At 45.9% G+C, this 27,109-nt stretch overlaps 1 protein-coding gene across 4 annotated transcripts in view; it reads right to left on the bottom strand.

Annotated features, from left to right (window-relative positions):
- PLXNA4 (plexin A4) overlaps positions 1-27,109 on the bottom strand; it is a 1,277,179-nt gene that overhangs the window by 536,325 nt on the left and 713,745 nt on the right. For all 4 annotated transcript variants that reach the window (XM_069629627.1, XM_069629628.1, XM_069629629.1 and 1 more), the window contains exon 5: positions 13,702-13,802. In XM_069629627.1, coding sequence (XP_069485728.1) covers positions 13,702-13,802 — 101 coding nt within the window. The remainder of the gene's footprint in view (positions 1-13,701; positions 13,803-27,109) is intronic.

Below are 27,109 nucleotides of genomic sequence, written 5' to 3'. Positions count from 1 at the left end.
ACAGAAAGCATGTTAGTATGTCAAAGGGATCTAAAAACCTCAAAAGTGGCGAATGAAAAAGTGACATCCCCGGCGAGGTCCCACGCATGGGCTGTTAGCATGGAACGGCGCGACACAGGGGAGGAAAGATAGCTCAAGGGCAATGGGTTTGTTCTGGAATCGAGACAATGGAGCGCCGCACATGTTTGAATCCCGATCCCGCGCTTGGAAACCACTCGCTGGTATTAAGCGCGTTATAAATTAATAAAATAAAAATAAATAGCTGATGTCAGGAATAAAGTCATAGGCATACCATATGTTGAACGTATGTTGAACGTGCCGATGTCTCCGACAGCAACATCGCACCAGTGTTGTCAATAAACTGCAGCGAAAACTGGGAACAGGTTGACTGGTTGTCCACCCTACTCATAATAGTGAACATTTCAGTGCGCTGGTACACTCTAGGATTTCACGAATAGCATGTTCACGCTGCAGATACTGCATGGGCATACAACATAGAACAGCATAGAACATTATTGTGACATGCGTGCATCACTTTTAGGGCTAGGCCTGGGTGAATATATTGATCCAAACCCCTAATCCAGACCCAGAGTTAATGACTCTGATGTTCTGGCATACATTCTTAGAATTACACACTTCAACTTTATTAATTTGATCAACTAAAGAAGGATGTAAGACAGAGTTCTTCTTATTCAGAGTCAACCTACTACCTGCAGGTTACACATAGTTCTCTGCGGTAGGTGCATTAATCTACTCAGATAATGCAGAGCTTAATGTGCTGTCCTACTTGGCTAACATTCACAGGAGTCAATTTCTCTTGCTAACTTCCCTCATCTCGCGCCCCAGTCTCACCCAACCTTTCCCTTCTCCCCTAAATTTTCTCTCCCCTCATTTAAAGGTATGTTGTGTATTTTATCCTCAGTAATCAGCCTAAATCAGCCCTAACTTATCCCAAATTTCCCTGAAGATGTATGGCTCTTAAAGGAGATTCTGGCAGATTTGGGCTGGAAGACAAATCAGCAGGAACCTGTGAATTGTCCCTAATCTCAAGAGGAGGTTTGCGTACCCCGCTTATCACATTTGAGAAAGTTCAGTCAGTCTTGTTAAAAACTAAGCCACTAGCCATCCAGAATATCAAGCATGCTGTAGAATTAGTATGGCCATGTGTGCAGTGCCACCCTGCCCTACTTTTGATACCCATCACTGGTTTAGTATAAAGTGATCACTTCTAGGTCGAAGGTCCGCTACTTTCTCCAAAGTATATCTAAGAGAATTGTCAAGAAAAAGGCTGGCACCAACTTCAAATGCATGCAGAGTGACAACTGCATGACTACATTATGTTGTGGTGGCTGCGATGAAGGCCTATGCTGTTGGTTGCAGGTGTGGTGAACGGTATGTAGGAGGCTGTGTGTATTGGCCATGTTTTACATGTGTGCTGCTGAGCACGTCCTTTCATGCTGGCATATCTTACCACTCTTCTTAAAGCAAGGTTCTTCTAAGGCCCTAACCAAAGCAAACGCAACCGGTAACATGTGACTCCCTATTGTGCAACGGGGCAATAATGTGCACCGTATGATATTGTACACATAGCAGCGCACTTCAGCTGCTCTACCAACTCTACAATGTCCTCCACAACCATTGCGTAGAAGTCACCCATATGACATGCATGCAGACTGACAAGTGCATGACTGCATTGCATTGTGGTGGCTGTGATGAAGGCCTAGCCTATTGGGTGCATGGCCTACGGGCATTCGGCCGTGCACCCAACAGTCTAGGCCTTGCCAACACCCACCACAACATAACAAAGTTATGCAGGCGAACATGTAGGCATGTGCCACAATTAAGAAAGGCAACATAGGCACCAGCACTTCTACCCAACCTCTGCACCCTAAAGCAGGAATGCAAGCACACATGTTCCACTTACCATAATGCACAAACATGCCACAGGATTGTGCACCACTACTCACTTCCAATCAGAAACCATTGTAATAATGCCAACCAAACAACACAATCGTTGTAACATTGGTCCTGCTCTCCACACTGTACTACGTACATACAAGCAGTATTGCAAAGAGCACTTCAACACTTACGAATCCACGCAATGCACACTACGCAAGCACATGTAAAAAACATTTGCACCCTAACTTCTTCCATATTTACACTATTGCATTAGTGCACCCAGTGGCCACAGTACACGGCTGGTCACTGCAGCATCTCCACCCATTCATTGACAACTGCACAATGTTGTACCAATCACCACACCCATGCAACCAACAATGTGTGAAATAGAGCCAGACCACACACACAAAGCAACAATGTGGCTCTGACTTTCAACCAGTGGACATACTAAGAATGAGGAAAGGTAACTTTTAATTGGAGGAAGAATGTTCCATGGGCCGCTCTCCCCCTGTGCTATGTCTGGCTCATATCCTGATCCCAACTTTATTCGCATTGGAATAAAGCTGGGACTGCATACAAGCATTAATATCTCATTGATCTCAACATACATATCAAAAACAATTGCTTAAGTACTGCAAACTTGTCATCAATGATGTCATAACATAATCTCAGTTCACAAAACCTATGGGGAACAGGGATGGGGCTAGTTGTTTTAGCATAATGACCTGCGTGTCTCTGTGTTCTTTTGCAGGGGGCAAGATGAGTCACTTGTAGTGGTGTGCAGTGGAAGGATCCTACAGAGGTTGCATGTTGACTTGTTTAAATTTGCTCAGATGTGATCAAAGCGTTCAACTACTGTCTGCGTAATAAATGAGATGAGAAATCGAGGGGGGGCATAGTGTGTGGAGCGGTCTAACTGCTAGGTGCATCCTAAATAGTGGTGGGAATGCACTGAAGGGGGAGCTGGCAGATTAGGCAAGGACTGTCCGCCCCCTAAACAATGCATCATGAGCCACTAAAAGCAGGTATTGTGGGTCCAACGAGGCAGACATATGCCCGAGTTACTTGTGTTCTCGTGGAGATGTGATGTGGTCTAGCAGTTCGGCACGGAATGCCCTCTTTAGTTGTGCAGCCGAGATTGGGAGGTTCCTGTTTTTTTTATTTTTATTTCTGTAATGGCAGAGAAGAGATTACATGTGATGGAAGGATACCCAGAGAAATTGCGAGTTTTTAAGAATCGATGGCGCAAGCATTTCCATCCATCACCTGGTGCTTTTCTATAAATTAAAACATCAGCTTACAGCGCATACGTTAGCCGAGTGCCAACCCCAGTAGCATGCCACTGCTCTGCCAGCCCTTCCTGGAGTGACTCCACACTGCGGCAGGCGCCCGGAGCTCCCGGGTGGGGACACTTCATTAAGGCGGACTGCGGACTCCTAAAGGTCACCGGCACGCGGGCCCTCGAGGGAGAAATGACTTCCTTGGGAAACGTCTCGCGAGATTGGCAGGGTGGAGAATGAAATGTCAGGCAAGGAAAGAGGGCCCGGCGGAGGCGCAGCACCCCAGGGGAAACTCATTCCCTTTGCCATTTTCTCTGTTTGGCACATTATTGGCTTAGCACATCGGGAAATAACTGGGCATTGACAGTAAGTGACACGCCATGGTAAGATCCGGGGAGACAGGGCCGAGGCCGGGACCGTGTGCAATTAGCCTTTTCACTGGAACAGGGGGACGCTGCTCCCCCTGGAGAGAGAGAGTGGGGCGATTGAGGTGTGATGATGGTTTGTGAAGTCAGCAAGTGAGCAACCACACTGGTCCTGCCACGTGGTATATAGGGCCTCATTACACGGATGGCGGTAAGGATTTACTGGTACCGGTATTTTACCGGTACCAGTAAATCCTTACCGCCTTACTACGAGGTCCCTTTGCCGGTTGGGGAATTTAACGCCTGCTTTTTGCAGGCGTTAAAAACCAACCCGCAAAGGGACCAGGGAGCTAATTACGGTACCGCAATTTGCGGTACCGTAATTAGCACCTTCCCCATTCCCATAGAGCCCTATGGGGCAAAAATGGGAATGGGGAAGGGCAATGGTGGAAGGGGGAATTACTGCCCCGCAGACCTTGGAATGGGGCGGTAATTCCCCTTTCCACCAAGACGGTGCCGGTATTTTACCAGCATGAACCATGGTGCTAATAGCGCCATGGTTCTCCGCCACCCGTGTAATGAGGCCCACAGTCTGACAAGAGGTGCATTTCTGACCTCCAGAGTTTATTTTATGCGTGTATAGCGTCTGCCAGAGTGGATTCTGTAGGAGTTTCCTTTGTTAGTGCAGAGTGTTAGTGAGAGGCAGGCCTCCTACCGTCAGAGCATACACTATATATACGCGCTGAACTGTACGTTCTGAGTTCATTTTGCAGCACTGGCGGGATAAGTGCCCCAGAAAGCACTAGCCCACAAGTCGAGTGCACAGACAAACCCACAGGGGACTTGTCCTTAAAATGTACTGGATGAAGCGCCTTATTACAAGTAAGACGGAAAATTACAATAATAAGCACTTATGCTAGATTCTTCCAGCTTCTAAGCACTCTAGTCATCCTTTACTATGTTACTCAATGTTAACTACCTCAGAAGGGAGAAAGGCTGAGGTGGCCCTGCCGGGACGCCCTGCTGCCGAGGTGCCTCCCTCGGGTGAAGGATTGGGCAGTCGTCGACAATGATGTCAGAAAACACTTACTGGCGTCACATCTAATGTATTTAAATACATCTGGGTGGAGGTCTATGTAAAGATATTGTACAGGAATTGTAAATGTAATGGATTATTTATAGCGTGCTTAATACACAGAGGTTTCTAAGCGTGGACCCGGGGATCGAACCTGTGTTGCTCTGTGTCGTCTCGCTTTCAAGACCATCATTTTGCCCCTGACCTATATCACTATGAAAACTGTATATTATTTCCTTGTCGCCATCTGCGTGTGACATCACTAGAAAGCAGTAATAACACAATGAAACCTCTACTCCACTCTAGTAACTCTCTGCGGTTCGCTTATGATGCTGCAGTGTCTGTTGCAGCGCTGGTGCAGAGTGTCAAAGGCAGCTCCCTGAGCAGAGCAGATGCTGCCACTAAGTGGCATGGCTAGCTTTTCAGATGCCTTCACTCTGAATTACTGTCCCTGACAACAGGGACGTCGTTTCACCAAAATGCCTGGGGTAGCGGAAATGACATCATGTGACCCTTGACCTCTGATGACATCACAGGAAGTGATGTCATTTCACCACACCCGAAGTGACATCCTGGGAAACGATTGAAGATGTCCTTTCATCCCTTTAATGAGTCTAGCAATTATTGTATAGGATTCCAAAAAGACAAATGCTTTGTTATGCCTATTCTTTCTTATTTAGGGTCATTGCTCAAAGTGTTACACTTGTGGAACCCCTTGTTTTTTTTAAGAGGCCTCAACATAAATTCCAGCCTCTCCAGAAACAAAGAACCCCATGACACTGCCCACAGCCCAGGAACTTCAATGTAAAATAAATAAGTAAATAAATAAATAGAAAACATTGACATTTTTAAACTCCGGGGTCACAGTTGCAACCCCTGGCGACCCTCAAATGGCGTCCCTGCCTGACAATTCAGTCTTAAATTGGTAAGGACATAATAACGCCTGCCTAATTACTTTGTACACTGCCAGAGTTTAGATCAGGAGAGCTGAAAAATGTCTGCAATGTTCAAGCTTATTTGAAACAACAAATATGTCTTTTAAATATTTTTATTGAACCGCTATAAAAACAGTGGCACGTCACATTGCAAGAGGCATTGGAGTTTGTATTCCAGCTGTACGCATTCGACTTTTATTCTATAAGACTTTCCTTCAGAAAGGAGCAAGAGACCAGGTGATCATGTACTATACTCAATAACAAAATTAAAAAAACGATAATATGTGGGAAAAAAAGACATTGGAAATCATCTTGATATGTCTTGAGCATGGAAAAGCATCCACCCAGTAGCCTCATCCCTGCCTCCCTATGGTAAAGGATCTCCTTAGTGAATTGGAACATCCACAAGGTCCGCTTGGGAGTACTTTGTCCCAGACATTATATGCTGTAAATTATATGGGTATTTTGATACTATTTGAGGGTTATCCTAAGGAAGCACCCCTCTAATCGTCATAGTTTACATGGTCAGTAAGATCTCACCTCGCGCGGCCATGTCCCTTTTTGACTGTCCTAGATTGTCATTTAGAGGTGCCTCGCACTGGCTGAGAGTTCTTGCATATGGTCAGTAAGAGTCTGAGGGCCTAGTTCACACTGATTCACAGCAGCGCTGTATGATGGTGCAATCCCATAGGAAAATGCTCTGTGAATCAGGCCCTGAGTGTGCATGTGGTCTTTCGGAGGCACCTTTTCTTTTCAATGCATAGATCTCCCCAGGGTCCACACACAATTCCTCTCATGTACAAAGTGCATTTGTTGCTCTTGATATTGGCAAGCACCGTTGAACCTTCTAGATCTTGCCTCCAAGAGAGGTGGCCCTTTCTAACAGTGCAAATAACAAGGGGGGTCCTGGGAGTCTCTCATCCAGACATTAGTCCTGGTTACGAGAGCCTTACCCAGAGTTTTTAGCTCATTATTTTTCACAGAGGAGAAATATCCAAAACATATCAGTCTTTGTCCTGTTGGGGAATTCTCCTCTGAACACGATTACCAACAGCATCCCCAGACACGTGTTTCGGTCTAGTTGGACCTCATCAGTAGGGTGGAGCTGTGCCTCTCTAAGAATAGTGAGCAAGGGGTCCACTTTGATAATACAACGCCAGTGGTGATTGGACGAAGAATAAATGCATATTAACATAAGATAACATGCACCTGTGTTCTTGGATTTAGACTGCCTGCTCCACACCTTTTCTCGTATCTTCAATAATGGAAGTTTAATAAAGGATAATGTGATGACTGGCCAGGTCCGACAGGAAGAGTCGCCGCGCACTGGCCCTAACGTGCAGGGGACTTCAAGGAGCTGGCTATGAACAGCCACGGCCTGAACCCTCCAGAGGCTGCGAGTTCAGCTCGCTCCGTTTCTGCTGACCTTTGCACGAGGCCTTCCAGCCTCAGCATCAACCTTCTCCCGACAGAGTTTGGGGCTTGGGGAACCGGTGCATGCAATCCTGCGGGGTCGCGTTCTGTGCTCCACACAAGTTGTGGGATGTTGAAATCAAAGAAGCCACCACTTTTGAAGAGACACAAAGTGAGCTCAGAGAAAGGCTTGAAAGGGCTGCCTGCCAGATTCTATCTGCCCTCTGTAGGCATCTTGGGTTACCTGGGCTCGATTAGCTATTCAGGGGCTTTCACGGGGAAAGGGAAGGCTGGGCCAATCAATTAGACGCTCCTTCCAGGGCAGATCTGGTTCCCGCCCGAGACGAGACCGAGGTCTGGTTCTGCTTTCTGGGCACTGAGCCATGTGGCAAGGGAGGGAAGAGTGGAGTGAACCGAGGATGCACTGGAGGGAATAGGAGAGAGAGAGGACAGGAAAGAGAGGGAAGAGAAGAGAGAACGAGAGGAAGAGAGGAAAGAGGAAGAGAACAAGAAAGGAGAGGAAATAGGAATGGAACAAAGAGGAAGGAAAATAGAGGAAAAGATGGATAGAGGAAAGAGAGAAGAGAAGCAAGAGAGTAATAGAAGAAGCAGAGAATGAAAGGAAAAGAAAAAAGAGTCAAAGTGAGAAAGTGAGGAAAGAGAAAGACAGGAAGAGTAAAACGAGTCAAAGTGAGGGAATAGAAAAAGAAAATAGAGGAAGAGAAGAATAAGAGAAAGAGATGAAAGAGGAATAGAAGAATGGGGAAAGAGACAAAGAGAAGGAAGAGGAAAAAGGAAACAGAAATAGAGGGAAGAGAGGACGAGGGGAATAGAGAAGGGAGGGAGAGAAGATGGAGAGAAAGAAAGAAAGAAAGAAAGAAAGAAAGAAAGAAAGAAAGAAAGAAAGAAAGAAAGAAAGAAAGAAAGAAAGAAAGAAAGAGAGAAAGAGAGAGAGAAAGAAAGAAAATAGAGAGAAAAAGACAAAGAAAGAAAGAAAGAAAGAAAGAAAAGAGAGAGAAAAAGACAAAGAAAGTAAGTAGAAGGGAAAACAGAACACACGCAGTTATCATTTAGCAAAGGAGGAACACGTTACACCTTAGACTGCAATGTGTTTGTCTACACAAGCTGCCCACCCTGCTTTCACTATTCATTCTGCTGAGACTCCAAGACATCTGAACAGTTATCCATATCTTTCTGGAGTATGGGGGGAGGAGGGGTGGGGTGCTCGTGCTTCACCCCCTACCCCACTGACAGCCTTCTGAAGGAACATCCCTGGAGAAGCAAATTATTTTTCATTGGTCCCCAGCCAGCAATGCTTCCCAGCCCGCCAATCGGAAAGAGGTGGTGGACGGATTTCTTAGGTTATGCCCAATGAAATAAATAAATGTAACAGTAATATCGGGATAGCGCCCCATACTGGCAGTTCTGGTTACAGAGCGTTTTGGTAAACAGCTGATACAATTACTAATGATTGTACCCACTTTGCGAGCTCACAGAAGTAAAGTCCGAATCTGGCATGAAATGATTAAGAAAGAACACTGCAGCGTAAATATGGGTACACCTCAAACCTAGGCATGTAGCTGCCACAGGAACTCAGACTCCAAGGACCACCTTCAGTTCACCCCCACTCTCTCTCCTTCAGCCAGCCTTTCAGACCAGAGGTGCCATTTACCATCTCCCAAAATGCCCTCCCAGTTATACACATCTGGATCTTTCACCCTGTGATGGCCTGCCTCCATCGCCGTAAATCCAGCCAGCTCTTGCCCCCCCCCCGCCTCCCGTCAGTTGCCACTCCCATATCCCTCCCCGTTAACCCCGCCCCCCGCCCCCACCCAGTGCTCTGGAGTAGCATCCGCTTGTGTGCGGCAGTCAGAGCAGCAATCACCAAGCAATACATACATTTGCCATAATGAGGTGGGGCTGATCAGCAGGTGAAATGGTGGGGGAACACGGGGGCAGGGGCTGTCTACAGTGCACAAAGAAGGCACTCCATGAAGAGGGGGGGTCTGGAGCTCCTCCCTGAATTGCATGAGTGAGTGTGAGTCCAACACAGACTGCAATGAGGCGCCACAGCCTTCACAGCAGGAAGCCTGCATCCTTTTCCTTTTCTGCAGCTCTCTTCTGACCAGGTCCTGGCTTCTTGTGGGCCGTTGGCCTCCAGAGATGGCGACCTTGTAGGCCAGGTAGGAGGGAGACGCAAAGGGGACACATTTGCAAATGATGCAGCTGGTCTTCAAGGGGATGCATGTTTGTAAGGACAACCAATGCAGTACAACCAGTGTGGGCGCACTGTGGTCCAATATGCAGAGGCGCGTGGTGCCTCAGGCTGCAGGGCACTGTGTGCATGGTCATACAGTGTGTGTTATACTCTGTGGGATTATTACATGGGTCTGCAACCTGTCGCTTTCAAGAGGTTTTGGGCTCCAATTCCAATAACCTTTCACAACTGAATATTCCGGGGCTGATGGGAGTTGTAGTACAAAACATTGGAAGAGCCAAAGGTTGCAGAACCGGATAAAGCAGAATGCTGCAAAACAACATTGATTGTGACAATGAGTCAACCATTTGTCCCTGAGGAATCAGTACTTGTCCACAGTGAGTCAGCGATTTATCCCTAAAAGCCATCGTTTCGCCCCCAAGGCCATTAAATTTGCTCTGACGAGCAGATAAAATAGGCTCGGCGAGAAAGAGGAATCGATAGTTATTTGCAAGGCGACGGCAATTTCCATTTGGAATAAACAAATCTGGATGAATAGCCTACATGTAAGGAGAGGAAAGGAGATTAGTGAGTCACTGATTGGGCGAGTCTGATCATTCATGCAATCCCCACCACCCCCCAGAGTCTTCTAAATTAATCCAGGACCCCGGGCACGCAAGGCGCGAGCCTGGAAGTGGCTAACGGACTGACACTGTTTAAATCTGACCATGACACTGGGACGGAGCAGAGGTGCCGCTAGAGAGGTCCTGGGGGGCTTCAGCCCTGAGTGTTCTGCCCCCGATTCCCGACATTAGCCAAGGCCCAGATCTTTTCCAGACCTTGCAACACCCGGTTCCATGTGTTAAAATCGCTGCAAAAATGGCCGTTTACAAAATAATCGCGGCAAAAAGGCTGTGGTTTTGCCGCTGCAATCCATGTAAAGGATGCGTGGGACACCCCCGCAACCCCATTATACCACCATCTAAGGGAAGCGGGGTACACCCCTGCAACTCCCGCTCCCCTTAAATGGTATAATGTGGTACACCTTTACCGGGTCAAACCACAGCATTTTTGCAGCAATTTTTTGTAAAGGTGACATTTTTGCCCCGATTTTATTACTGCATACCCAACACCCCTGGCATGGGCCAGCTTTATTTCCCACAAATGATGAGCACTGCCGTCTTATAAAAAGGCAACCCTCCTGAAGGCTCTGAGGTGAACAGGTCCTCCGGTGCACATCCCCGTTCACACGTTCACGGACCTGGCTCCGCTAGACGGGGAACGGCGATGCGTGAGCAGGTACACCATGTGTCAGAGAAGAGAGGCACACCTGGGAAGGGAGGAGGCGGCCGGGCTGGAGAGGGAGGGAAGAAGGAGGAGAAGCTCGAGAGGAAATAGAATGACGAGAGGAGAACACCGGGCAGGGAACGAGCGGAGAAGGGGGGCATAGAAGGAAGGAAAATGGAGAGAGGAGGTGGACTGGAAACCATAAGTGGCCAGTGATATGATTTTCAAGGTGGCCATATATTACACCATGTGGGTGACGTTAGCGAGCAGGCCCAACCACACTAATTAGAACTTGGGGCTTTTCCACCCAAGACAACTTAGACAAATTAGTCCAAATTGTCAATTTGAACACACATTGGCTCCCTATACAGTGATTAATAAGCTGTTAAATATAACAATAATGGTACATGTTACGAGTGAGGGCTAGCATACTGAAAGCTGCGCACGCATTTCTCTGCTTCAAAATGATATGGGGAAGGAGGAGTGCCTGGGAGAAAGGGTAAAAGGGGCAGAAACCAGATTACCCAAAGAAAAGAGGCTGATGAGCAGAGACCCACCGCGACTCCAAGTTCCCTGTAGGCCAGTCCACCAGGGAATAAACAAAGTTGAGAACAGAAGCAGGGGAAATGAGGTGTGGAAAAAGAGAAGTGAGGAGAAAGCAATAGCCGAAACAAACAAATGTCAGTGAGGGAGGAGGTGATGATAGTGTTTCAATCGTTTTCATTCTGCATTCAACTACCTGCGTCTGAGTAGAATTTTGTTTAAATATGTCATCACTTGAAAACACAAGCAAATGTTTTTGCATTCTGTAAACAGAGGTATTAAAATGGAGAAAGAAAGAGTGTTGTTGGCAGGAAAGAGAAAACAAGCATTGTCAAAGTCACCAGTTTTGGCTTTTTGTGTAAGCATGGGATAGGCATTTGCTGGGCACTGCCGTAATGGTGCCATCTTGCCAAAAGATGGCAATAGCTGAACAATGGTGTGAGAATGTGGGCATGTAATAGCGTCCCCTGGCAAATGCCTACTTAATAACTATACGCAAACCAACTTTGTTTCCTTGTCAATGCTTGTTTTTAACAGAACCTCATTTCAAGAAACAGATATAAATCAAATAGCTGAAGGCAAACGTGGTTACAACATTTTTATTACACCAGAAGCGCCTTTACAGTGCAGTTAAGCCATTCGATATCACCAGACTGCTTGAACATGACACTGGCAGACCAAAGTTTGATGTTACTACATGATAGAGCTAGCTTTAAGACATTCCAGGAAGATGTTCCAGGGAGTGGAAGGTTGTGGGTTAGAATTGGCATAGGGATTAGCAAGGTCAGCAGCAGTGAATGAGTCGGTAAATAACCGAAGAATGACCGCAAGCGTTGTCTCCCTCGCCACATGTCATCTCCCTCCTGGTGTACTCCAATGCAATAGTTTAGGCACCACCTAAAAGTCTAAACTGAAACAGGAAACGGGTACGAAATGCCTGGCGTAGCAGAGTTACCATTTTGGGGAGATGGTCACTCTAGGGGTTATCAGTCTGGGGCTCTTGGCAGAGGGCTTCTGCGTGCCATGCTCCATTTCAGCAACAAGGTGGAAAGAGATGCCATCAATGGTGCTGGAGGGTTCATAGACATAATTTCGAATACAAAATATTCGAAAGTCAAAAAGTCGAAAAAAAAACGTCGAAAAAAAAAATGTCGAATTTTTTTTTAATGACGTTTTTTTTTCGAAATGGGGGGGTTCCCCCCAACCCCTCTTTTTTTATTTTTACCTATTTTTTTCACAGAAACTAGAGCCCAAAAAAAAATATCGAAAAAAAAAACAATTCGACATTTTTTTTTTCGACATTTTTGATTCGACTTTTTTGACTTTCAAAATTATGTTTTCGAAATTATGACTGGACACCGTGCTGGAGTTCATGTATTGACTTATACTCTATGCCCCTGATTCAAAGAGTGTTTTCCAGTGGGGCTTTGCCATTATAAAACTCTTCTGGGAATGAGGCCCTTTGGCAGTGGTATTCAAATATGTTCATACATTGCCCCCCACCCCCGAAGTAAATAAAATATTTCTGGGGGCCCCACCAAGGTGTTGGGCCCATGGGGAGCACAGGCTCTTTAACATATAAGCAGATTGTCTACTCCTTATATGTTCTATTACAGTCACCTTAAACCTTTTTTACATTAAAAAACAGTCATATTAATGCCTTATTAAAGAGTCTGCCCCCCTTGACATCCTTCAGGCCCCACTAGGGGGGCAGCCCCCCAGTTTGAAGACCACTGCTCTATGGTATGATGGCCTGTGGTCTGAAGCAGTAATACCCAAGCAAAGGAATTTGGCATCTGGGCAATAACTGTAGTTGGAGGGAGAGACGGATTAGAAATGTAATTTGCATGGCACTACTATTCTGGGTTGTTACCTCGTTTTTTCGGGTACACTTTATAGTTGTTATTTCATGCGTTACTGGAAATTGTACAACGTTTGGTTTATTACCAAGAAAGAAAGAATGAAAGAAGAAAAAGGGCAGTTCGGGGATGACGAAAGAAAATGATTAGAAGAAAGGCAGAAAAAAAGTGCGATAGGATGGATTAAATTAAAAAAGGGGAAAGGAGAAATGAGATTTGTGGAGATTGAGAAGTGGGAAAAAGAAAGGAGCGGAAGAATGTAAGAAAGACGAGTGAGCAATACGAGAGGCACGAAAGAGGTGTTGCTACTACGATCAAGAGCCTCAGCATTGAGGGTCACATGACTCCCACTTGAGATCCCACCACCATACCTATGACTGAACTCAATGTCTCATGTTTTTGGCAATAGTAATCGGTTCTGTGATTTCCAAATAGATCAAACCAACACATTGTTTCTCGCCACCTCCCCCAAAATGATGAGTTGGACGAGTGCTGTCTCCAGACTAGCAACGCCAAGAGACAAAGTGATAGAACCCGGGGGCCTCCTTCTGAAAGGAAGTGGTGCGTTGACCCTGTGTAGATGTGTTTCATTTTCTAGGCACTGTGCATTACACACATGTATCCATGACCACACCTGCATCTCTCAAGGGCACCTGAGCTATGTGTGGTGCAGTGTTCATCCTCTCAGAACTTGCCATCTTCATCCACCCCAAGAACAACCATTTGGGCTGCTTGAAGAAAGTCAAACCCCAAGTGGAACTGCCCTCCCTCCTAGGTTACCCCTAAAAAGCAGGCAATACAATGACATCACATAAAGACAGAAAGCAGGGAGCGTGTGCCAGACTTACGTGTTGTGAAGCACACACCATCCGCAGTGGGGGTCCCCTGAACCAAGACAGGAGCTGCATGTTGAGTACTGTCCACAGGACTCCACGGGAACTCTGGCTAGCTGTGAAGAGAAAAGGTGTCATGCGTCATCTTCCATTGCACCACGTGGAAACATTGCACTTAAGTTAAAGATCCAGCCAAGGATGCATATCCCACACCAACTAATGAAACCAATGTATCGTCTTCCATTGCACCACGTGGAAACATTGCACCTAAGTTAAAGATCCACCCAAGGATGCACCTCCTACACTAACTAATGAAACCAATGTATCGTCTTCCATTGCACCACGTGGAAACATTGCACTTAAGTTAAAGATCCAGCCAGGGATGCACATCCCACACTAACTAATGAAACCAATGTATCGACTTCCATTGCACCACGTGGAAACATTGCACTTAAGTTAAAGATCCAGCCAGGGATGCACATCCCACACTAACTAATGAAACCAATGTATCGCCTTCCATTGCACCACGTGGAAACATTGCACTTAAGTTAAAGATCACTTAAGTTAAAGATCCAGCCACGGATGCACATCCCACACCAACTAATGAAACCAATGTATCGTCTTCCATTGCACCACGTGGAAACATTGCACTTAAGTTAAATATCCAGCCAGGGATGCACATCCCACACTCACTAATGAAACCAATGTATCGTCTTCCATTGCACCACGTGGAAACATTGCACTTAAGTTAAAGATCCACCCAAGGATGCACCTCCCACACTAAATAAAGAAGCCAGTTTATCATCTTCCATTGCACCACGTGGACACATTGCACCTAAGTTAAAGATCCAGTCAAGGATGCACATCCCACACCAACTAATGAAACCAATGTATCATCTTCCATTGCACCACGTGGAAACATTGCACCTAAGTTAAAGATCCAGCCAAGGATGCACATCCCACACTAACTAATGAAACCAATGTATCGTCTTCCATTGCACCACGTGGAAACATTGCACCTAAGTTAAAGATCCACCCAAGGATGCACCTCCTACACTAACCAATGAAGCCCATGTATAATCTTCCATTGCACCACGTGGAAACATTGCACCTAGATTGAAGATCCACCCAAGGATGGACATCCTACACTAAATAAAGAAGCCAGTTTATCATCTTCCATTGCACCACTTGGAAACATTGCACTTAAGTTAAGGATCCACCCAAGGATGCACCTCCTACACTAACTACTGAAGCTAATATATCATTTTCCAGTACATGTTGTTTCAAAGCAATCCAAAGAGCATTATAACAAGTGTTATGGGATAGGCAATCAATTCATCCAGGCGCTGTGTGGGGCATGATGCAAGTTTATGGAGTGCCTTACACTTTTTGCACCTAGTATATCACCAATATTTTATAATTGTTGCTGTCAGTCTTTTTTTGTTGTTGTTCCTGATTGGGTGGAACATATGGCTAGCTTTTCCCCCCTTTATATTGACCTACATTAATATGTGGTGAATGATTTGAACTGTTATTTGATGTGATGCTTAGTGTAAGATTATTTTCTTTGGCCCTGAAAAACAACAGCTTACAAACACATGTTGACACACTTAGAGCCACAACATGGCATAAAATGACCCTACCAACCATTAAACAGATACACCAAATAAAGTTGCTAAAGGTCAATATGAGTAGCTAATAGCTTGCATACAAAGGTGTGCCCAGCCTTTACTTGGTGTTTAGACATCCAGGGGGCATTTAACACCTGTTCCCGAAAACATTTCATACATTAGTACCCAGCACGAGTTATTGTGCTTGAAATAAATGCACCGATTTGTGCAATTGCGAGCCTTACCTCATGGTAAACCTGCACACGTTGTGCGGGTCCCTGTCATCGGTATTCCTATTCTTTTTTTTTTCTTTCAGTCCACCATGGAAAGCGAGAAGGGGCCACACGTAGTCCCTTCTCCCCATCCATGTCGGCCATTTTCTTTGTTTACTATTGCTGCTGGGCAAAGAGAAAACGGACTACGTTTTTCTGTCCGTGGTGGCCATTTTTTAAATACTTTTTAAAACTTTAAGCAGTAATGAGGCATATTGCCACAGAGGTAACTGCATATGTGGTCATTAATAACCCACACTTTTCAAGTAGGCAAACATAAACCATGTATCCATCAATGTGATACCATGTATCCATCAATGTGGTTTCTTTGGTGTAGATGTCCTCATGAAGCCATTTCACAGCATAGATGTTCAAGTTATATGGCGAGAGTGCAGCAAGATGGGGAAGAGGTGTTCACAACAGTCAGCTGAGAATCACAGCATTCCAGCTATGTTTAAGGTTTTGGGGTGAGTGCTCAAGCCTTGAGTTTTCAGACAGGAGCGTCATGGTGTAAAAGAAGTGTCAAGTGTCATCCGGAAGGTTAATGACATGATGACGCAAGTTTGATGTGTTACCGTCCAGAATTATTTAGCTAACAGACCTTTGGATTCTAGGTACCACCTTGTGGGTGGGACCAGACTGATATGCAAATAGATATTTCTACACTGTGAAGTGTGCAGCGAGCTAAAACATGGTCGTCGTCCTTCCTGAGTGGAAGAAGTCCCATAGAACGGGTTATTTGAACCATGTTCCTCCTCAGTAGAGGGGCTCCCACACTTGTGTTCAATTTGTAAAACCCTGGTTTACACCCTAAGTAACCAAGGGTAATCCAGACATGGACCCCTTGCTCACTGTGCCTTAAAGAGGCTCAGCTTCACCTCACTGTGCAAGCCCCACAAGTCTGAAACACGTGTCTGGGTTTGCTGGTGGGACTCTTGTTCAGCAGAGATTTGCCTAGTATTTCGGTGGTGGACTGCCCTCGTGGGTGGGACCAGACTGATATGCAAATGCATATTTCTCCTCCGTGAAGGGTGCAGTGAGCTAAAACGTGGCTGGAGAGCCTCCTGAGCACAGAAATTCCGAAGAACAGTTTTCAGTTCCGCAGTAGAGGGGCGCCAACACTCTTGTTTAATACAAAGTTTTTGTTTCTTCATTTAGTGATTTGACCTACAATTCCTGTTATGCAGATTGGTGTTTGCTGGAAAAAACAGGATTGGTGTAGGTGGCCATCTTGACAAGGGCTTTGCTGGCAGTTATGGGCCCATACACACGTCAAGCTGACTCTCACAGCGAACTGAGCCTCAGCCCTGTTCTTCTACGGAGCAAAACACTGCTGCAGTTGACTATGTGGTCAGCAGTCTGACATGCGTTTCAGTCAGCTTTCTGACATTTCCGGGCAGATCGCGTGATGATTCTCCATCCTTTGGTTGTTTGTTTCCCCAAATAGAACAGGTCAGACCTCACCTTTTTTGTCTGCCTGTACTAAAAATAAATATTTTTTTCCGCCACTACTATTTCAACAGCATACATGATTATGTGTAAACACAATATTTCGTTTTGGACTTTTTGCCTTACATTTTCAAACATCATAGCAACTTCAGCTGCCAGTACTTGTGCAGGCGTCACTGTGCGTCCACATCGGGTCCTTTCTCATAGTTGTAGTAAGATCACCCTGTGCGTGGGTGATAGAACCTTGAATGTACCGTACCTTGCATGTTAAACTGTCCATTACCAAGTATAACATTAGTATAGAGTGGTGCCCACCCCTTGCCCCAATCCTAAATGACACATTGAAGGTGTTGCTTGACAAAATTAGTTTGCTGGTGCTTTCAAGGTGAAATGTAGTGTATTTCAGAGCGTGGAACCATGGTGATGTTAAGTCTTGTGCACATAAGTGTTGAATTTCAACATGGTGTAGAAGATGTTTAAAGATTTAGGTCCTGATTCATGGAAATGTTTGCAGAAAATCTGCAAGGGAAGCACACCAAGAAGGACACTCTGCGAGCCACGCGTGCAGAATAAAAAATGCGCGCCCTGTGTATTCATGGAATTATCCACGCAGAACCACAGCATACGCAGACTGCGTGAGGAATGCCCACGACACGCCCACACCCAGAGCCATATCATCCATGGAAACAGTCCTTTGCACACTCCTCATGTGCGATTCAATACACCCCTGAAAACCCACCTGCGAACCCCCACAAGCAGGTCAGCACCCCGCCGAGGTGTGTGGGGTCCCCCGTAACTATTCCCAGTACCTCCTCAACATGCGTACCACCTATCGTTACAGTCAACATTAGCTGGTAAATATGCATGCAATCCCTTGCAAACCGCTCCTGTACCCCGATATGATGGAAACGCACACCACTAAGTCTGATAGGATCCCGGACTGCATGCACGCACCCCTTATCTGAATTGCAATCTTAACGATTCCATGCGCAAGTGCTTTTACGCCTGCATTCGGGTGGCGGATAGAATGTAGGACGTGTGTGACCTATTCGCTGCCGAAAGGTTGCGTGCTCAAATCCATGGATACGTCTCGTGCCGTGCAATTGTGGGAGTACGATGGACTGCCTGTGGGCCATCCCTCGTAATGCCAATTTTTCACATGGTTTTCCCCATTTTCCGTGTTCCACCCCTACTCCGCCCTCTGCACAGGCCTCGCCCAAGCTCTGCGTGCTGTCTTGGGCAAGGCGCTCTATGCCTCGCAGAGACGTGCTGAGCCTGCGCGCACACCATGCAAGTCCTGGAAAAGTACTGCGTATTCGATTCCATGAACCGACAAGCGTGGATTTGCCTGCAGTTTAGCGTGCAAGTACCTTATTTTCCATGCAAATTATTCCATAAATCAGGCTCTTAAGGTGCAATTGCCCATTTATATTTTCGTTTCTAGTCATTGATGTCATCACCAGTGGAACCTCAAAGACCAGTAACAGAAGTGTACACATATCTGAAATCACCAGAAAACAACTTCTCCAATTCAACCGCTTTCCAATGATTCCCTCCCACCTTGTGATTTTCAGCTCAGCTATTATTCTGTTGTTTCAATGTATCAATATTAGACTTTTCTACTGGAAATATATTGCTCAACCCTGCAGAGCAATGCTATGCTTCATAGTAGAGGAATGTGGGTCCTTTAGTTAAGCCTAATATTGATGTATTGATCTCCTCTTTTGCTACTTGGCAAATATTTGCGACTGGGGTCAAGTGTGTTTAGTAAATGCTATTGGCCTTTGCAATATGGCATGTCCGACTCTCTTGCCGTGGGGTGTAGGTCTGAAATGGGTCCACTATAACAAGTTGGAGATTTGCACCTGATATGTACAGCGATGAAGCGTGACATGTCTAAAGAGATACCGTAAACGAGAAAATGCAGAGAAATGGCCCCCACTTCACTTTCTCCATCCTCCAGTATCACTTTCCTCTTGGAGGCAGCAAACTACTCTGCGCATATCAGGGGGGCCATCTTCTGTACTCAAGTCTTGCTTCATCGCAGCAAAATGTAATCTACGATGAACACACCCCCCCATGGCCAATCGATAGTACCAACATTGTCTACCTTTCCGGCTTTCTCATGATTGGGTCCCTCTAGTAGTGCGTTGCTTAGAAGACTGATTTCTATTATGCATCGCTAGCAGCTCCCAGCACTGCAACCTAGCACCAGTCAGTGCTTGCTCCTTCCCCACCCTGCACAGGGATTTCTTTCCAAAACACAATATATGACGCAGGCTCCATTGAGTGGCTGGTATGAGGTTATAGAGCAGTGGACTCTAAGCTAGTCCATGCTCAGCCCCCCATGAGTAAAGCAATGTTGGTGGCCCCCACCCAATTCATGAACTACTCACATTTTCAATTAGCGTACGGGGTGGGTGCAGCAGCCAATCATGTTGCTTGGATCGCAGGCTGAATTTTATGAGACAGGCCCACGTTGGGAGCAAGCTAATGGCTGCAAGGGCTGCGTGGCACTGGGTAAGTGCAAAGAGCAGGGGACTGTAGAGTTGCGGTTTCAGCTTCTAAGTGCGCGGTAGGCACAGAGGCAGTGCAGGGGGAACTGATCAAGGAGGAGCCGGGTACCCAGTGAGACTCTGAGGGTAGCTAAGCAACCATTCGTTGCAGCAGACAGGTAGGACAGCAGGGGAGAGAAAGAAGAGGCGAAAAGGAAGGATTTGAGCTGCTTCCGGAACTTCAGGTGGTCTGGCGCAAGTTTGAGAGGGGCAGAGAGACCATTCCAGAGGGAGGCACCTGCACAGGAGAGAGATCACCCCCCCACTCTGCCCCTGCAGAAGCGTCTGACCATCAGAGAGTTTGACGTGGCTGAGCGAAGGGCTCGAGAGGAAAGGTATTTAGGAAGAGAGAGTTGAATATAGTGCATAGTGTGAGCCCTGGCCCCAGAAAGCCTTGTGGATGATAAGAGGATTCGACAGACCTCAGGGATCACTTTTCCACCCCCCTTGGTGATGGGCCGGCAGATTTTCGTTCTTCCTGAAGTGAAAAAATGCTCTTGTGCTTCGCTTTTTTACGGTAACAAAATAATACGTTTAAAACATCTGCTTATTTTAAACAATTACATCTCTTTTTCCTGGTTGGGTTACACACTGGAGTGATTGTTACGAGCCATTTCACTTCATAGTAATGCGGTATTTGCTGCATGCAATTTTCCTGAAAAATAACGCATGCACTAAATATCTCAAAATATGGTGGGTGCAAAAAAAGCAGCATTGAAAATACCTCCGGTTTTTACTGTTGCCGACATACTCATAATAAATGTACAGTACACCAGTTCATAAGAGCGCCTAAGCAGCACATTGCACTTTAAACCTTCTAGAAGGAACAGGTTGAGCCATAGCTTCATCGAATACATTTTAGATACAAAGGGTCGATTCATGGAATTATTTGCACGGTTCAAAGTTAATTTGCACCTCTGAAATGTGACTTTGCCCTGCTGAAAAGTGACTTTGCACTGCCAACACAAGCCCTTTTTCATGGCATTTAGTACAAAGTAAGTGAAAAGTCATTATTCTTTCTTAAGTTTCTGTTCCCATATAGTTTAGTCTTTTTTGTTTTGATTATCCAGCTAAGACTGTCGAAACTTTCAGTGCTTGAATGTGCGTGTGTGTGTTCCTGTTGATGCATATGTCTCGGTGGGGGGGGGGGGTGGGGAATTGGTATATGAATGTGACTGTGTATGAATGTGTGTGCACATGTTTTGAGCTATAAAGTGTGTGGGTGCGTGGGTGCACGTGCTTGCTCTCTGTGCATTACTGAAATATTCAAACACGTGCAGCAAGTCAGGTGATGTAATATGACATGATATGATGTGAAACCAGATGTGATGTCTACAGCCTTTAGAAACAGAAAGGGCTTGTGATCTTCACGTATGGGAATCGCGCTCAGTGTTCCACCTCAGGACAAGGCCACGCTACTGGAAGTGATGGCAGCACCCTGGATCTTTTGGCATTCCTTCTGGATGCTCGGCTTCAAGGATGGGTTTTGACACTGGAGACGGGCGGATGGAAGAGGAAGACATGGCCTTCTTCACAGACAGTGGCATTGCAATGGTAACCATCCACACCGTCATTTGTCAATCTCTTCATTGGTAGGGCGTGGGGCTTGCAAAGTGAGAAGGCATGCGCACATTGCAACCTCTATTCACTGAGCCTTCTACTCTGCATGCAGAGGGCTCAGGCAAAGGAAAGGAGAACGGGTCCAACTCTCACTGCATGGTACAACTACTGATTTAAACAAGATATCCATATTACCATTCCCCCGAGTTCTCAACATTCCCTATACTTCTGGAAAAGCTTGGTATGCCTATTTAGGGCGCATCCCACTTACAGTCCCCAGCCTCAACTATGTGACAATATGTCATGTGCATACATATTAGAACATATAAGAGAGTTTTGTCGGCTAATATACCTTTCTTTTCTCGGGCGGATAGCTCAGCAGCAACGTGCTCGCCTTGGAAGCAAGACGACACGAAGCAACACAGGTTCGTGGTATAAATAACCATTCATATCATATCAGATAAAAGCCAGAGACTCCTATTGGTCTGAAGAGGTGAAATGCCACGCCTATTGAGTAGTCACTTTGCAAAGTGCCTGGACGCTTTTCAACAAGTGCAGTTAAATCCTGTTGGCTGCCTATACAGCACTTTATACAACTGTCAACACCAAACGTAGAGTTGGTGTGATCACTAAAACGAGGCTACAACAGAAACGCTGGGCCTGCCGTGCACTTACACAATCTGTGTTTAGTGCTGCACGCAGGAATGGTTGATGTTGAACCATTCCTGCGAACAGCACTAAACACAGATTCTGTAACTGCACGGCCAATGTCTCAGCTAACTTGGCGCAGCAAGATCGGTGCACCCCCATCACCGAAAAAGATGGCTTCGCCTGCACCTTTCATGGACCCTGCATCTCACATTCACTGTCTGGAGTAATTGAAAAGTCGGCCCCTTTGTCCACAGGGGGATGCAAGGGCCTTTCTGCATGGCCTAGCTTTTAAATTAATTTTCCAGTGAGATGGCCGCAAGCAGAGTGGGAGCTGGCTGCAAAGGCCCCGTCTCGGAGCTCACCTCTGGTACGGTTCGCCCTGATTCAGCCGGAAGGCACAAGGTAATAATGTGTGGATTCTCATTGCAACACCAGGAAACAGGAAGCAAGTATGGAGCAGTGGAGGAAAAGCGACATCTGTAATGCAGAAGTCCAGCTTCGGTTTCCCAACACACCTGTTTCTGTGAAATGTCTTAGCATGGAGTTGTTCAGTAATCAAACTTTCATCTGAAAATAATGTCAATATCTTTGCCAACTCTCATCTTACAAGGAGTTGATGTTACTTCCTGAGTTTGGGGTCATTGCACATGAACGAAGCAGGGAGACCGCCACTGTTGTTTTTATTTACTGGTTCACTAATATTTATAACTCTGCGGTGTACAGCTGTAAGGAGCAAGGATTATGCACATATAATTGAGCTGGAAAGGAAGAGCGGCTACGAGGACATAGAACTATTTGAACCATCAACACAAATACCTACAGTAGGCGCATCAACGCAATGAGCTATCTTCACAGCTTATCCTCTGCATAGAAAGACTCTCTTCCCGTCTCCTTTTCTGAGCCCCTCCCACACCACTGCCCAGCCACTCTATGCATAACAACCCAGAATCCCTCAGGATGGGGCTGATCACACTGGTCACCTGTACAGAGCACAGTGGGGACTCCCTAGAGTTGCCACCACTGCCTGACCTTTCACCCTTCAGTGAGGGGCCCAGGTGCTGCTGCCTGGCATTGTTGGCTGTAGCTATACTGCCCGTTAGCCCTCCGACGGTGGCACCTAAGGGTATCAGTGCCCAGAGGATGCCACACCGAAGGGCGCTTATAGGCCTTTATTCAGAATCCCAGTGAAATCTGGACTCAGACCAGAAGCTAGAAAAGTGTTATTCCAGCACTTTGGGGTTTGCTCCCGTAAATCAGATATCCAGAACTGAAGGCAAGATGTAGATTTACTGTGGGGGAACACAGAGTATATAACACGGCCTCTGGGCACCGGATGTGTATTTACCATAATATCACATTTTATATAGCGCTTTGGGACAGATTTTTCATGCTTCCAGGTGATGTGATAATAGGTGTTAATGTTACCCAGTTCAATAATATCAAATGGATCAAGCAGAAGAAGGAGGACCGGAGTCGCCTCTGTGGGTATTCAAACCTGTATCCAACTTGCTATACACAGAAATTGGCAGCAAGTGATTAACTTGCTACGCTATCTTGCTGGCATTGGTTCGGGTTTGCTGCATTCTCAGGTCTGGAAATGTCTGATTCCTCCTGAAGGACTGATAGAGCTCTTGGTTTGGGGTGTGTTTTGGGAAAAAACTCCCCAAAGGGTAATTCCACTTAATATTGGAGTTTAAAACGAAGTGCAGCGCTACATAGAGGAGACAGCACCCGTTCTACTTTCAACAGCTGCATCCCTGCTGAGTTGTTATTTGATTGTAGACAGAGCTGATGGCACAAGGACAGCAACACAGACACTACTCAAAAGCTTCAGGGACTGTACACACACCTGAGAAGGAATTGTTCTACTCACACTGCACTCCGCTCCTTTCTCTTAATTTTTTACTATGCACTCTATATTACTCCGTAAGGATATCTGTGCATTGAAAACTGGGTATGTGTACAAGCATCCTTATTCTGAGACCCGGCTAGTGTCTAGTCCCCGGAGCCCAGTGATTACATTAGTGTCATTGCCAAGTAATTAACCCCCATCCTAATCATGAGGCTCAATGTTAGAAACATTTCAATGTTAGGGTGAGCGTTGTGAAAAATGAAATTAACCCCAAGCTTAGCATATATACTTAGTGATTGAAGCATACAACATGTTTATCTCAGAAATGTTTGCCAAATATAAAGATATGTGGTAATTATTATGCACCCGAAATGCTCTTTGATTTCATGCAAAGCAGCCAAGAAACCTCCATGGTGCTATTTGCCACCTTCCCCTTTCTCAGATGGGTATTTCGAAAGAGTTCAACAGGAACAGGAGTGCAGCAGACTGTCCAAATCGCAATGATAACCTATTGGAAAATAATTCATAGGAAATTCTAGGGTTTGATAAATATGCTTTACTCAGAAAGACACATTTAACACTCCTATCACGACTAAACCATATACTGGAAGACATCTTTAGAAATGAACATAACATCTGAAAACAGCTAGTTTACAATGTTAGTACAATTAAATAATGGCCTCATTTTTTAATTGCTCCTTTTACAAAAATAAAACACAGCCCCACCTTGTCAAGATATTCTTTTTTTCCTCTGTCAGCAACAGCTAGGGAGGCTTAAGAAACGTGCACCTGGCAATGCGCCTCTCACACAGAGGATGAGGAAAATAGAAAGAGAGAACGAGATACAAGAGAGAATGAGAGTGCAGAGAGATTGAGAGCGAGTGTGAAAAAGAAGGAGAGAGCACTCGAGGGACATTGATTGACGGTGTACAGCTATTTATTTTTAATTGCTTTTAAAATATACGTTTATTGTCTAGGTGTGTATTGTACAATATAGTATGCATTTGATTGGCTTTGTATCTAAACAAAGTATGTGGATTGTGAACACATCTTTATTTGTGTGTCTTTGTACTGACTGGGGTGCTGGAACAACGGCACAATGTCATCAACAGGGGTTGCAGCACTCTTGAGTTCGTGCAGCACGTGGAATTAATTGGCTAAGAGGGGGATGAGTCTCCACTCCATTGTGGAGCCAGAAGGGAACTCACAGAATGTATTCAGTTGGTAACTGCAAGTCTGGAGACCATGTGATTACTGCCATGGTACAGTGTATTTCTAGTCAGGGACAATACATACAATTGATTTGAATAAAGCGAACACAAATTACACTTCACGCAATGAATGAATTTGTATAACATCAAACTATCACATAGCCACTCATGCCTGATTCCATCCACTAGTAAGCACCTCGATGATAGGTTTCATTTTGAACCAATGTGGAGGTACTCAATTCACCAACCAAGAGAGGGTGGAGAGCGTAGCCGGCCTCGACGGGATTCAAACCTGTGTCTTGTGGTTTGAACGTGGACGCCCAGGATGAGAGCTCAGACTACTGAGCTACCTTGCCAACCAGTTAATAAAAACATTCAGGGCATGGAGTCATAGGACCGCCCAACTTTGGATCAGAGAACCATTGGCCGATTAGGGAACCTGGAGATGTCTTCCGATGAAGAAGGCTTACTGGGAACTCAATGGAGGTCATCCTGGATTGGGAAGTAATCCCAGGTTTCCTCCCAAACACCTTTACTTCATGTCGGAATGTCAATATTTCAGAAAATCCCTAGAGAGAGAGTGGCCGCCTGATCGCATTCTCTTTCCAGACAAATTCTCCGTAGCCTCAAAACCAATTTGCAGCCACTCAGGTATCCATCATCAGACTGTTTATTTGCAAGCAGTGCACACTGAGGTCATACCGGGAAAAGTTGCATACGCTCCTGTTTATAATGAGATTCCGTACTAGAGTTAGAGATTCCGATGGCTTATGCTTTTTAAGAACCGACAGCGAAGCTCCTTAACTACTCAGATCTCTCTCCGGACAGGAAGTGAAAGGCTAGCGTATCGGAAAGGCCTCATCAGAAATATTGACATTATTGGCAGCTTGGCAGCCGGAGTACGGTGGCTCTTGGCGGTCCTGCTGGCAGAGATAATGGAGCGGAGGGAATTGAGCAGTCATCGTATGGGATCGATTCACGTAAGCGTAGCAATCGGCATGTTCGCTCCAAAATTAAAAACTTGAAAAGAATCTGGGATTACGCGGGACAGCTAGTCAATGCAAGAACCGCTGGTCGCTCAACGAACACACTTCCAGGGAGCACTATTGGAATCAGAGAAAGGCAGATGGAAGGGATTGGAAAATGGGATGCCCTTGAGACGTCCCTGTGTGTCCGCTTGGATGATTCTGAAGGCTGCAGCGGACTGGCTAACAGGGAAACCAGAAGCTAGTCTGAGCCTCTGTGAGGCTAGAGCAGTGCTTTCAAACTGGGGTGGGGTGGTGAAGGAAGTCCAGGCGGGACTCTTTACAGAGGGATTAAAATAACTTTTTTCAGTATAAAAAAGGATTAAAATGATTGTTTTTAATAGAAAATATAAGCAGGAGATAATCTGATTATATTTTAAAGAGCCTGCACCCCCGCACATTCGTTGCACCCATAGGTAGGGGACGGGGCGGTGCAGAAACAATATTATTACTCCAGGGGGGCTCGGTAAGAAAAGGTTTGAAGACCACTGGGCTAGAGTGGCTAGGGCAGCGTCTGTCACATGTCAAGCAACCCTTTTATGCTGTTCACCCACACTTCTTTCTCTGGACATATCAGGCATTGACACTACTCGCTTAGTAGTAACCAAGGCAATAACCTCAAATTGATGAAAGGAGGAGCTGGCCTGCCAGGATCTTAAATGTGACATGCAGGTGCCAGACAGATGTCAGCAATGGAGCGATGACCTCACAAAGCCACCCGCTTGGCCTGAACTCCCCTCCTTCCGCCTGAAGGACGATGGCTACCGTCCCTCCTCCAATCGCTCGCACGTTTTCATTGCCACACGCGCTTTGAGGAAGTCGCCTGGCACTGTGAGCAATGTACAAAACACTGTACAATTAAATAAGATCTGTCTTTGTCAATTTCGCACAGAGTAGGCAGCTAGAGGCAATGCCGTGTGCTCTGTAAATCAGGATCAGACAGGATTGAAGGGGCCTGGACTAGCAAACACAGGGGGCAGAGCCGGGGGTCTCCTTCTGGCTGAGTTGGATGAGGGCACAACTCAGGCTTTGAATAAGAGAATGTGGTCTGAAAGGCAAAAAGGTGGCCTCAGAATATCAGATTCTAATCACGGCCTCTGTACTTGACCAAGATGTGTGATCCTGGATGACTCCATATTCTGCAGTACTTTTATCCACAGGAAATAGGGAACACCTTGGAACAGTTTGAACGCCAACATTAAGGAAAGTTAAAGTGTCTATTACCGTTGGTCCCAACA

This window comes from Ambystoma mexicanum, chromosome 12 (assembly GCF_040938575.1).
Source record: "Ambystoma mexicanum isolate Mex_15411 chromosome 12, UKY_AmexF1_1, whole genome shotgun sequence".
NCBI lineage: Eukaryota > Metazoa > Chordata > Amphibia > Caudata > Ambystomatidae > Ambystoma > Ambystoma mexicanum.
This window is presented reverse-complemented; position numbering and strand designations above follow the sequence as displayed.